We start from the raw sequence: 14,002 nt of genomic DNA on the forward strand, positions 1-14,002 counted from the left end.
TTCACACCAGCATGGACAATGATGGAGTCATATTTGTACTTACTTTGGAGTGACCTGAGTGCATGTGTTATGTGGCGGATCCTGGCACCCAACAGGCAGCTTACAGTGACCTTCTCCTTATTCAGTCTGGTGAGTGGGACGTCAGTGTGTCTGACAACAGAGTCACCTATTACAAGTGTATTCGGTGTGTTGTTTGACCTTAAGGGCTGTGACTGTGAGGCACACTGACTTTGTGAGCTATGTGTTACATGGATATTGTTGCATGGTGGGGGTTGCTTGGATGTCTGCTTTAGAGGTCTCTGCTGCTTAGACAGATTTTTGTTTAGAGGCTCCGAGTATGTTTTTGTGTGTTTATGTGTTTGGTTTGCTGATGCGATGGGTCTATGTGAGACTGGATTTGTGGTGTGTGTGATTACCTTTTCCTCCTGACCGGCTGTGCCAGTACTGGGTTGAGAGAGCTCAGCCTCCAGTTTGGCTATATAGTTGCATCTCTCACATATGTTTGAGCTTGTTGGGAGGAGGAAAGAGTGGTCTGTGTACATAAGGCAGTTGTAACATTGCCTCAAGATTCCCAGATTCACCAGCTGGAGTGGGGAGTAAACCCAAAACTGGCCTTTGGACATGCCTGAAAAGTATAGGGAACTACTTATTGACTGACTGGAAAGTACCAATAGGGAGCAAATACTTAAAAGGAGTATAAGAGGGTGTAGTGCTTAAGTTTATTAGTGTTTACCTGTAAGATTACTTATATGAACAAGTGCCAAGCTTTACAATGAAACTAGAGTGCTTTTTTGAGATTTAGAGCAGTTCTAAGGGAAAAAATGAAGAGAAGACTTTGTGGAGCCGAGAATAGTTTAAACCTGTTTAAGCGGCACTGCCCGATGCTGCGCTATGCGCAAAATCATGCAAAACTGCGCTAAAGCAAGTTTTTAAGCAGGGGACTTGAAAGAGCTAGGAATTAGCCCAAAACTGCCAATAAACAACTAGTTTCTGGGCTGAGACCACTCCTCCAGGGACAGATAGGCTGCTCAAAGCTCCCCACTCTTACTGGTGAACAGAGAAGCTTCCTCCTATCCAAGTAAGGATATGGGCAACACAGGAACTTGGACTAAAGTCCACAATACAGCAAAATCTGAATTCAGGACTATTCTAGCTCAGAAAAGGCGGGAAACAAGGATATTTTTTTTTTGTTTTTTTCTTTTTTTTTCAAGACAGTAACAGATAGCACGAAAACACAGTAAATGCTTTGCACAGGCTAGCGCACTTGAGTGGGCAGCCTCAACAGTTAAATTAAACAGCAAACAATGACTTTAAAGTGCAGGTAAGCAAAAATGCAATAACAAGCTTAATTAAGTAGTACAGCAGTTACAAACTCGCTTCTCAGCGAGAAAATGCAGTCGCTAATGTAAAGGTAGCAAAGAATACTTAAATCAGGTAGCAGTCACTCTTTTTCATCTCTCTGCTGCTAGCACCACTCTGCAGGACCACGAGGAGCTTGGCTGAGTCGGAACAAGCACAAAAAGTGGGTTTTTAAGCAGGGGACTTGAAAGAGCTAGGAATTAGCCCAAAACTGCCAATAAACAACTAGTTTCTGGGCTGAAACCACTCCTCCAGAGACAGATAGGCTGCTCAAAGCTCCCCACACTTACTGATGAACAGAAAAGCTTCCTCCTATCCAAGTAAGGATATGGGCAACACAGGAACTTCTACTAAAGTCCAGAATAGAGCAAAACCTGAATTCAGGACTATTCTAGCTCAGAAAAAGTGGGAAACCAGGATATATTTTTTGTTTTTTTCTTTTTTTTTCAAGACAGTAACAGATAGCAGGAAAACACAGTAAATGCTTTGCACAGGCTAGCGCACTTGAGTGGGCAGCCTCAACAGTTAAATTAAACAGCAAACAATGACTTTAAAGTGCAGGTAAGCAAAAATGCAATAACAAGCTTGATTAAGTAGTACAGGAGTTACAAACTCGCTTCTCGGTGAGAAAATGCAGTCGCTAATGTAAAGGTAGCAAAGAATACTTAAATCAGGTAGCAGTCACTCTTTTTCGTCTCTCTGCTGCTAGCACCACTCTGCAGGACCACGAGGAGCTTGGCTGAGTCGGAACAAGCACAAAAAGTGGGTTTTTAAGAAGGGGACATGAAAGAGCTAGGAATTAGCCCAAAACTGCCAATAAACAACTAGTTTCTGGGCTGAGACCACTCCTCCAGGGACAGATAGGCTGCTCAAATCTCCCCACTCTCACTGATGAACAGAAAAGCTTCCTCCTATCCAAATAAGGATATGGGCAACACAAGAACTTGTACTAAAGTCCAGAATAGAGCAAAACCTGAATTCAGGACTATTCTAGCTCAGAAAAAGTGGGAAACCAGGATATATTTTTTGTTTTTTTTCTTTTTTTTTTTCAAGACAGTAACGGATAGCAGGAAAACACAGTAAATGCTTTGCACAGGCTAACGCACTTGAGTGGGCAGCCTCAACAGTTAAATTAAACAGCAAACAATGACTTTAAAGTGCAGGTAAGCAAAAAGCAATAACAAGCTTAATTAAGTAGTACAGCAGTTACAAACTCGCTTTTCGGCGAGAAAAAGCAGTCGCTAATGTAAAGGTAGCAAAGAATACTTGAATCAGGTAGCAATCACTCTTTTTCATCTCTCTGCTGCTAGCACCACTCTGCAGGACCACGAGGAGCTTGGCTGAGTTGGAACTGCAGATACATTGCAGCATTTTCCTAATTATATGAACCATACTACTACTGCTATTACTTACTTGCACTTTACCATGGAGTTTACAGATGCATGCATACTATTTCTAGCACTGAAATTTATAAAGTAAAACAGTCCTGGAATATCCATATACATTTGTACCACAAACCATGTTACAGTAATACATTTTTGAGCTATAACAGTGGATATTCAAATTACCTGAAGTTGAACCCAGTTAAAGAAAAGCTATAAGAATGTTTCATATTTGCATTGAAGATAAGGGATTTGTCAGTAACATTATGCTACTTAGTGAGATATATGTCTTGAGGGGTTTTCTGGTTAATACGTAGTCAGTGAGGTTATTTATCTCCAACAGGTTCACTAGATGAACACCTCTTCCTTGCAATAATGTGTTACCCCAAGAACATGACAATATAATTCTGAGATCCAACATTATTTGCATGGGGATAGAGCTTTGTATAGAGACACTAAATTTTAAAAGCTTGTTAAAAAACATAGGACATCTTAGAGATGCATGAATTGATTAAGAATGTGACTGTTGAAAAAAACACACTTTAAAACTGATAATCTGCAGTCCCTCTTTGAAACAGATGTAGATGTTATAATAAATGGCATTGGTGTTCAGACGAGAAAGCCAAAAGATACTCACCCTTGTGGTTTCTATAAGGTGCAGTGGTAGCGTTGTCACCTCACAGCAAGAGGCTCTCCCATTCGACTCTCGGCTGGAGCACCTGCTGTGTGGAATTTGCATGTCCCCCCCGTGGTCGAGTGGCATTCAAAAGACATGCATGAATGGGTGTGCCTTCGTTGAAGGTTGGACATCAGGCTGGCACCTCGGCACCAAAAAAATCTACTGCAAATCATTAGCAGATCAGAGTTCCGCTGTGGCGACCCCTGAAAAGACGAAAGAAGATGATGTGTTGCTAATAGTCCCTTTTACACTCATATGAAAACAAATATGGTATATGGTAACAATGAACACTATACTTGTTTCATTGAGAGTGTGGTTTATGTATCTAGTTGTTCTAATTGTAATGCATTCCATGTAGAGCATACAAGAAGGGAACTGCAGCTGCACATATTGGACTTGTATTCCATAAAAAATATGAAGAATGTGATGCATTATATAGGCACTCTAAGATTTACACAGATTTTAAAAAAATTCTATTTTATGTACTTTACATGGCTGTTGTTTCAAACAGGGTTTATGACATTGAGGCAAAACTGGATAATAGAGAATTAGACTGTTAGCTAGAGTTACCAGCCAGCACCTTCCCTGGTCTAAATGAACATAAGTATTAAATCTGATTCAGAATTCAAGTGATTAAAAATTAGCTACAGCCATTCCCACTTAAATGTATCTGATCTTGGAAGCTAAGCAGGATTGCTCCTCATTAGTACTTTGGTTTTGGATGCAAGATTGCCTGTCAATGCCAGTATGATTTTAAACTTTTTATAATCTAGTTTATATGTATATTTGTGAATATATAGATACAAATGTGACTAGCATTTGTGTCTCAACAGTGACAGGGTTTTATTGGAGGTTTATTCATTTACTGTCCAAAGATGTTCCAAGTCAGATGTAAGGAATAAAAATGCTCACCACTTTGTGTTGCAGTAAATAGTTTGCAGCGATTATCTGGCCGAGCAATGGAAACATTTGAAACACTGTCAAATGGAGTGTATGAGACTGCTTCCCTCCATCTGTGATTGTATGAGCTCATTATATATATAGGACATTTTAAAAAGAGCGACCTTGATGAGAAGGAATTGATAAATTGGTTCTCATTGAGTTATCCCTTTCTTAGATTGTCTGCTACCCTGAAAGTGACAACATAGCTTTTTTTGTAGTAACCCTGCAGTACAGAACAAGGTTTTTGGTCTTTTTTGTTGTACTTTCTCATGTATGTAGCACCCTTTAGCTAAGGCATTTGAGAAATTTCTGTCAATTATCATTTAATTCTACATTATGCCATATGCAAAATTGTTTAGTGTACTCAGGAGGTTAGAATACATTTGTTATTTAGTTATTGTACTTTCATACGGATGCATTCATATAAAATACACAGTAAGCCTCTCTAGCAGCCCAGATTTGAAAGCAGAAAAGGTTGGTCTTTTATTTTACTTTGAGTTTTTTCCTTGCATTGACAAGGTTTATAGATTAGTACTAGGCTAACTGCTGTTGTGAGCCATCTAGCCAATTACCTCATGTGAGAGTCAAACCCTGTACCTTGTGTTTGTAAAGTAAATAACTTAACCACTACACCAGCTTCACGTGTAATGTTTACTTGTATAGAGAACTACCAGTATATCCAGCATCCATCATACACTGATGAAACTTAGTCACTCAAGATGATCTTCCCTTTTCTACAACTGGATAGTGTAATGTTTGGTGGAGAATAAACTGTAGCACATAGAAAGACAAATATAAAGTTATTGTTTTTTGTGATCGGACTGGAATCATTTGCTTGTTTTCTGCTGGTGTTTTCCCCCTGTTGATTCCTAAGTATACACTAGTGTGTTTGGTTATTAGCAGTAGATAAAAGATGACTTTGTACTGTTCACACACCATTACCCAGTCTAATGTCCATAATATGCAAAATCTGCCCTTTCTAGAAATGGTTATAATTACTTTTGATTGCACTGCCAATGTAACCCCACTTTTATAAATGTCTGGTTTGAAATTTCAAGTAGTTAAAGGTAATTTGTTTCATTTAGCATGTCTTAAGACCATCAAACAGTCAGCATTTCATATTATGAGCATTTTGTCTTTGGTTTTCCTGCAGCCAGGGTTCAGTTTTCGAAAGCTATGGGCTTTCACGGGTCCAGGATTCCTTATGAGCATTGCCTTCTTAGATCCAGGAAACATCGAGTCAGATCTGCAGTCAGGTGCTGCTGCTGGATTCAAGGTAAGGCATTCTGAAGAGTTTCTACATAAAGGAGACTGTTGATACTTCATAAGAATCTGAATAAAATTGCTAAGCACATTACCAAGAATAATATACATGGTTTGAAAAATGTCTATGAGCTCACATGCTATACAGCAGCAAAGGGAAATCCAGTGAAACTGCAAAAAGAATCCAACAATAGAAGAACTGCAGAACTCAACATTATTCACACCTGGTTATGCATAGTATGAAATTCCACACTTCCAATGTCAAGATATCTGTATGATGTATATCATGGCTGCCATATATTGCTACCAGCTTCCAGTATGCTGCAAAGTTAGGACTAACCAGCCAGCCAGCTCCATTCATGCAGAAGCCCAAGTTCAGCTATTGGCTCAAGTACATTTAGGAGCTGATACAGAGATATGATGTGGCACTGCCTGCTCACCCCTTCAGGGTTTGGGATTGAAGGGTATGGTGATGTGCCGGGATTATGCAGCTGATTTTTCAAGCACTGGTAGTGATATTAGTGCTATGATAAAATCCAGTGCGACAGTAAAGCATGGCCAAAGGTAGGCAAGACATCACATATGTGGAGGCATTCCCCTTTCACTGCCATTGTGTCCATCAATGGAATGTCAGCCCAATTCATCAGGTAAGGTAAGGGTTAACTAAAAATCCACTTAGCCACAGTAAGATGGCACAAGCTTCTCTGTTCCTTTCCTTGGTTGGGGGCTGTTTATAGCCAAATGACCTTGAGGAGTCCCATATAGAAGGATGAGACCCACCCAGTGAAGACAAATTTCCAGGACCCCCCCAACAAGATGTAATGACCCCAGGCAAAGAAAGAGCTATGGGTAAAGCCAAGGATCTGAATCAGTAGATGATGACAAAAAATAAAAAAATAAGGCTATTTGTTGGCATTTTATATTGCTTGAAACAACCTGTGCTATTATGTATGTCCCCTAGCAACTATTTCTAGAGGCACTGTCTTTATGGAGGTAAGTACCAGCACACCTGGAATACTATTCACCAAACAAGGAAACCGTCAGGAGAAAGGAACCCCAAACCTTAATGCAGTAGGTGTTTCACAGCTTAGAGCTTTGGTGAACAAAGTTTAAGTTAGTATATAAACCTGTCAGGTGAGACATTTTCACACACTGTGTAAGAAGTAGAGAGAGAATGCTGAATCATTTCTCTGAAGTTTTAATTCAGGTTTCACTAGGTATGCAAACTCACACTTCAAGTGAAAAAGAAATCTTTAATTATGGAAATGGCTGATGGAACACAAATTAATAGTATCACCAGTCCTAAGTTATCTTTTCTGTCTTATCCTTAGGAAAAAAAGAAAAAACAATAAAACCACGAAGACCATGAAATAATAGTAATCATGCCCTCCAAAGAGACAATTTAAATGCCTGCTACATTTTGTTCTTGGAAAGGAATACTGCCTAGAGAGCTAGATAAAAACAAATTGAAACAACCTTACAAACACTAGTACTAATCTCATGATGCTCATGTGTTCTGATATGAAGGGGGTTCTGACACTATAATATAAAGACACAATCAAAAAGAAGAGCCAGTCAAGGATTTATGTACTAACTCATCAACGCAAGATAGAAAAGTCCCATACAGAAAGTCACAATAAGGATTTGTTACAAAGCAGAAATAAAATGTGTTTTATGTAATTGCAGCAAAATTAACAATCTAAATAACCCATTCCATCCACACAAATATATTGACTCCGCTGCCTTAAAAATCAAACAAAACAATATTTTTCAGAGGGCCCAGTCCTTTAGCTCTCCTACATATCCAAATAATTCCAAGATCACACAACAGTGGGGAAGTAGAAATCTCCTTACCCCACTGCTCTTCAATCTTTTTGTAACCATGAAACTGTACAAAGCACTTTCCACATCATAATAAGCACAGACAGAGGTCAAAATCACCTAGATTTTTATATAAACAAAATCACCCAGCTTATAAGACCCTTTTCTGACATCAGAAATCAAAAACACAAATGTCTCAATGAAAAGGTTTTGATGAAATTAATCACTAGATTTCTTTTTTGATGAAATGAAAAGTTGACTAACTGAGTGAAACTCAGTAAAACACATTAGCATGTTAGCAGTTATCTCTAGGTAGCAGATGCATGTCCAGTGTGACCTTCACCTCTATGAGCAATCCTTACCTCCAATGCTAAAAAATATTTCTATATATACAGTACTTTGTTAACCAGGTAAGTTAAGTTATCCAGGGACCCATTTAAGTCACAACCCAGTCCAAGGTCCTAACAAGATATATGCACTTAGAAATATAAAGAAAAAAAGAAGAAAAAAATTACCTGCATTTAATTATGTATCCAGCTGTACAAAAACTAAGAAGCACCAAACAAATTAAAACTGCTACCTTGGAACCACATAATGACCAACAGAAACAGAATTTTCTTTTAGGATAAGCAAGCTATTTTGAAATCATGACTTCAGACTCTCAAAATTGCCTATCAGTCTATGGTTGTATATAGATTTTATATTACGCTAACAAAATGTGTTCCTAGTACAGTAGGTGACACTTTCACCTGTGATATACTTGAATCTTCCATTAATAAGGAGTTTCAAGTTTCCCTCCCATATGCCCACTTGGCCTTTTCTTTCTCTCAGAGGTGACAGCCCTATGGGACAGTTATTTCTCTAGGTACAAGGACTGAGCTACAATATTTAGAGTTTTTCTAATTTGGGCCTACTGTTTTCTTTCTACGTTACATCCAGTGGGGTTGGCATGTAATGGGTATCTCTTTGGCTGTGTATATCAGTTCATAGGATCATAGGAGGTTACTAGACTAATGGCCCCAAGGCCCTTACAAGGCTAGCCAAGTTCAACCCATGTTCTCAAGGGTGTCTGGTTCAAGCAGACACTAAAATCAGCACACGATTCCTCTACAACTTCCACTAGTGAAAGTACCTCATCAGCTTCACCCCACTTGAAGACAACATCTGCATTGTTCCCCAGGCTCCACTTGTAAATCTAAATGGACTTTGCATACAAGGCAACCACCCCACAAACTTTCCCTGAGTGAGATGTAAATAAGCTCCTACCTCAATGTTCACCTATCTCTCCCTGACCAAGTGCCCCAGTAACCAAAAATAGTACGTCCACAACTAATATGACCAAAAAACAAGGAAGGCAGGTCCATATGCACCAGTTCATGCCATTTTTATTGTCTCAAGACATGTTTATTCACAATGTATTAATACACCATTCACAAGACCTGTTTAAAACACTTCCTAAATGTCAGACTTCTTCAGAATTAATTATACTGTAGCAATTTAGACTCTAAGAGTTACACAATTAAGGTTTAAAATCTCTATAAAATTCAGTTAAAACACTTAAAACACAACCAGTGTTGTCAGTCATTTAACTACCTTACAATACATATTATAAATATAAAAATAAATTGCATTATTTAAATAGAAAACCTCACATCTATAAATTAAAAAAAATTTAAATGAAAAAATATATATAATTTGATTTAAATAAAAAAAATATATATATTATATTTATTTTAAACCAAAAATATTGTTAAAAGTACAAAACTGCACATGGAATTAAACCTATATGTGAATACTAAAACTAAAAAAAATAAATTATTATTATATTAGTTTAATGTTCTTATGTATGAGTATAGTACTATACTCATTTAATCCAGGATAATTGTGTGCATTTAATCTAAGCTGCCATTTTAATTCACAAATATCCAAATGTGTATCCGTAATCCTACCTTGTTGATCTACCTTTATCTGTTTCGATATACAGAATTTAAAACTATGATCAGAATGGTCAACCAAATGCCTGACAAGAGCATTATAGGTTCATAGGTTCATACTAGGCTATCTGCCCTAGGGAATTTATAAGCCTAAGCCTAGCAGAATGCTTTGCTTTTCGCCACCCATTTTAAATTTATTTTGCTATGCCCTTTTTAGAGGTTAGTATACTGTGTGCCTGTGTAACAGTGACACACACAGATACCGGCAAACCCACCAATCGATCTCCCATCCACCCATCAAGATTCCTCTTGAAGAGAGTCAATGAGGGACTCTACCTAACCTGGACTGGGATTTTATTCCAGAGTGAAGGGAGCCTCTGGGTTATGAATTTGTCCCTCCAGCATGTCCTATTTATTTCAGTGCTGAGGTTTAAGTCTCGAAAGCGTAGCTCGATGGGATTTGGATTTTCTGAGGTGCAGCATGTCCATTAATTCCGGGTTGGACATGGCTTTATATGTCAGACACAGATCGCCTCTGAACAGGCAGTATGCCACTGAGTAGAGATGGAGTTTCTTTAACCGGGCAGCATATGGCATCTGTTTGAGCCCTTTGATCCTCTTGGTGAGGTACTTTTGGTATCTTTCCAGTTGCTGCAGGTGTCTGGTAAGGTACATCCCAAAAGGGGCATTGTACTCAATTATGGGCCTGATGAGGGATGAGTAAAGAGGCACGATGACCTCCCCTGATCTAGATGTGAATCCCTTCATGATTAGGTGGGCTATATAAAATGTTTTTCTAACCACTTTGGCCACGTGGTTGTCAAATGAGAGATTGCTATCAACTTGGGTCCCCAGGTCCCTAATTACTTCTTCTGTACTTAATGGATTACCACCTATGTGGTAATTTGTGGGCACTTTGTTTTTGCCAAAGGGGATGACTATACACTTTTTGGCATTTAGCTTGAGGCCATGGCTCTGGCACCAGTTGTCTGTTTCTATGAGGCCCTTTTGGAGGATGCTTGTGTCAGCTGGAGAGTCGATTATGGCGCCCAGTTTGCAGTCATAGTGGTTTTAAGATGTCTAACATCCAACAGGTGCTCCCTTATCCTTTCCCTAAAATGCCTACTTGTTTTGCCTACATAAAAGGCATTACAATCTTGACATAAAGCAAGATAAACCACATTTTTGGTGTAACAATCAAAGTGACCCGATATAGGAATATAACAATGATTGATCACGAGGTTGTTACCAGTAGGAAAAATATAGGGACACGTGGAACACCTTCCACATTTAAAATTGCCTATTGGTCTATTACATGTGAGCCCCCTTCCCCATACATTCATTTCAAACATATCTTTAAATGATAAATCTTTCTTGTATACATAACGCAATTTACTTTCAAATTGGGGGGCCAAATCCTTATCCAGCTTCAAAATACCCCAATTCCTATTAACTATTTTCCTAATCTCATCAGAATCACCATTATATGTAGAAATAAACAATAAGGATGACTTTGCCAAAAAGGTGGACCTTACCAAAAAATTCCCTACAGGATTGTTCAAATTATTGTCAAAATTTAGGATAGCTTGGGACACACCTATTTCCCTTTTATGTGTTATTTCCTGAAACAAGTCCAAGCATAATCTTTTCAGGATACCTTCTGTTCAAAAATAATGAAATCATAAAATTTAACTCATCCACGAATTCCCTATTGTCACTAACCATCCTGGCAGCCCTAACCATTTGGCCCTTCACAATGGCCTTTTTCTGGTGGCTAGGGTGCCAACTATTGTAATGAAGACAGGAATTCGAAAAGGTTGGTTTTCTGTATATATTGGATTTAATTAAACCACTTACCCTATCATAAGTTAACCTAATGTCCAAATAAGTGGTGGTCTCAAAGTTTAACTCATGTGTGAATCTCAAAAACCATACTGTACTGTTGATGTATTTAATAAAGGCTTCTAATATATTCACATCACCTTCCCAAATGATGAAAATATCATCCAAAAAGCGCAAATACATTCTAATGTGCTTTTAAAACTCACTGGGGAAAATGTAATGTTCCTCCCAATATGCCATAATATAATTGGCATAAATAGGGGCACAAGCGGCCTCCATTGCCACCCCAGTTTGTTGTTTAAAGTAATGTCCTTCAAAAAATAAATAATTATTTTTCAATACGACTTCCATAAGTTTGACAAGAACATTAATTCTATCCTGCTCATACATACCAGTCTCCAACAATTGTTCCTCCAACCACATTAAACCTGTGTCGTGCGGTATGACAGTAAATAAATTACATACATCTATGGTTAGGAAACAAAAATCATCTTTAAACTTAAATGCCTTCAGTCTTTCCAAAAAATTCCAAGAGTCCTTAGTAATATGGGGAAAACTACTTATACCCGTTTTCAAGTGGTGATCCAAAAATTGACTTATGAAACATACTTTGCTTCTTTTACCATCAACAATGGGTCTGAACTGCACATTATTCAATCCTTTATGTATTTTGGGTATACCGAAAATACCACTACCCACAGGATAGGCATTTACCATATATTCATACTCAATTTCAGATACTTCACCCTGATATAACATATCCTCCAAACAGAGATCAATATTTCTATATGCTATATTAATCTCATTTATACTTACTTCAGTGTAACTATCCTCCAAAAGCATTGACATCATAAGACTAATATAGTCACAATTATCTACGATCACCACGCCATTACCTTTATCGGACTTCATAATACGAATATTCCCCATTTGACTCAAATTTTCCATTAACAAATACTCGTCCTCTGTCATGTTACAGTATGTTTTTCGCTTTTGCCTTTTAAAATACTGCCTTATATCAAATTCACACAATTTTTCAAACATGGCCACCATAGAATTCAAAGGTGGGTTAAAAATGCTAGGTTTAGCCAACCTCTGGTTGTTACCCATGTTATTACAATTGTCAGTGTGCTCAAACAAAACCTTAAGATTCATTTTATGTGTAAATAATTTCAAATCAATAAGTGAATCAACAAGATTTCCCCTCCTACAAGGAACAAAATTAAATCCGTTCGGAAAAAAATTAACATATTCAACACCTAAAATAACACTAGAATAATTATATAATTTAAAATCCCCCATACTGTTTACTGTAACAATGGGGCTGCTCAAAATCACATGACTAAAAGAACCTGCCGTATCACAATTTAAAACACCATAACCAAACACATTGCTATCACTGGTGTGTTGCATACCATCCACGTTCATTTCCACATCGGTATGCCTTTCACAACATACAAATGGCACGTCACTACTTTCCTGTTTATTAGAGTTGTGTCCTAATGTTTTAGTTGTCACACCACTACCTGTTCTATATACAACATCATCCGCATCTGTGGAATAACAAGGTGGTGAATGCACCCTCTTGGAGACACCGATACAAGTATTCGGTGCCGTACCAACATCTTCCTCTAAAAAATTGTATATACTTAAATTAAGCAACGCATTGTCATTAGTCACTTCACCTGTATATGTTGGAACATAAATGTTTTCTTCACAATTAAACCCAGTATTAGCAAAAACATCTGGGCTAAAGTGGTGCTCACCATCGCAACCACAAACTTCCCTAATACAGTTTTCCAATTGCTCAAATGTCCCCTCAGGCATACTCGTTTCATTGTTAATGAAGGAATTTGAGGCAGAAGAATAATCAGTGTGCATCAAATCATTAAAACTAAAATATGATGATGTACTACTCAATAATACATCAAATTGAGTACCTGTTCCAGTTTTTATATGACCAAAAGTACATTCTGTGAACTCAGTTAGTTTTTTGCAATTATCGGTGGAAAAAATGAAATCGTCACTTACTAAACAGTCCCATAAAGAACCGCTACCTACTTTCACGGTCTCCACCCGCCTCTCTGAACACTGCTGGTGACATGAAACCCCTTTGGGCGTGCCCCCATCCGAGCAATTTCGTCCCCCTCGTGTAAGTGGTCTCTGTTCCGGATCCTCTCCGAACGCCTCACACCCTCCTCTAAAGGGCTCCTGCTACTGTAGTTGAAATTATTATAACCTTCGTGCTCCGCGGGTGAAATGACATCATCCGTTTCTACATTGTTGTGAATACGCACATCCCTATTGGTGTTGCCATGCCGACTAGACAATTTCTTGGACTTCGGATATACGCTCCTGGTTTGATAAATCTTAGTGTCCCTTTGTATCTTCTTTAGTTTCTTATTATAGATAACATCACAACTGTATTCCACATCGTGCACAATATTAATATAATTTGTGTAATATTGGTCAAATAAGAGATCCTTGCTGATGTTCTTGTTGATGGACTCAAGTTCATCTAGCAAGGCTTCAATTTTAACCTTATTATATTTAATCATAATCTCCATTATATTCAAACCAGTTTTGTTAAACAGTTCGTGCAGCTCTTTAATCATGTTGTCATTACCATCACACCCATTCGGGTATCTCCATACACATAAACCTTTCGGCACCATCCCAAGCTCTATGTTCTTGCTCAAATAACTGTTTTCAAGCTGTGTTCTTTTAAGCTTGAATAGTCTGGTTTCAAACATTTTTAATAATTGGTTCATGGATTTACC

At 38.0% G+C, this 14,002-nt stretch overlaps 1 protein-coding gene across 1 annotated transcript in view; it reads left to right on the top strand.

The window, feature by feature from the left end:
• The window catches only part of LOC122804931 (natural resistance-associated macrophage protein 1-like), a 757,143-nt gene that overhangs the window by 177,055 nt on the left and 566,086 nt on the right, over window positions 1–14,002 (top strand). Inside the window, exon 3 of the mRNA XM_044075149.1 lies at window positions 5,516–5,638. Within this exon, the coding sequence (XP_043931084.1) occupies window positions 5,516–5,638 (123 nt within the window). The remainder of the gene's footprint in view (window positions 1–5,515; window positions 5,639–14,002) is intronic.

Source organism: Protopterus annectens, chromosome 6.part0, assembly GCF_019279795.1.
Source record: "Protopterus annectens isolate FY-2018-M chromosome 6.part0, PAN1.0, whole genome shotgun sequence".
NCBI lineage: Eukaryota > Metazoa > Chordata > Ceratodontiformes > Protopteridae > Protopterus > Protopterus annectens.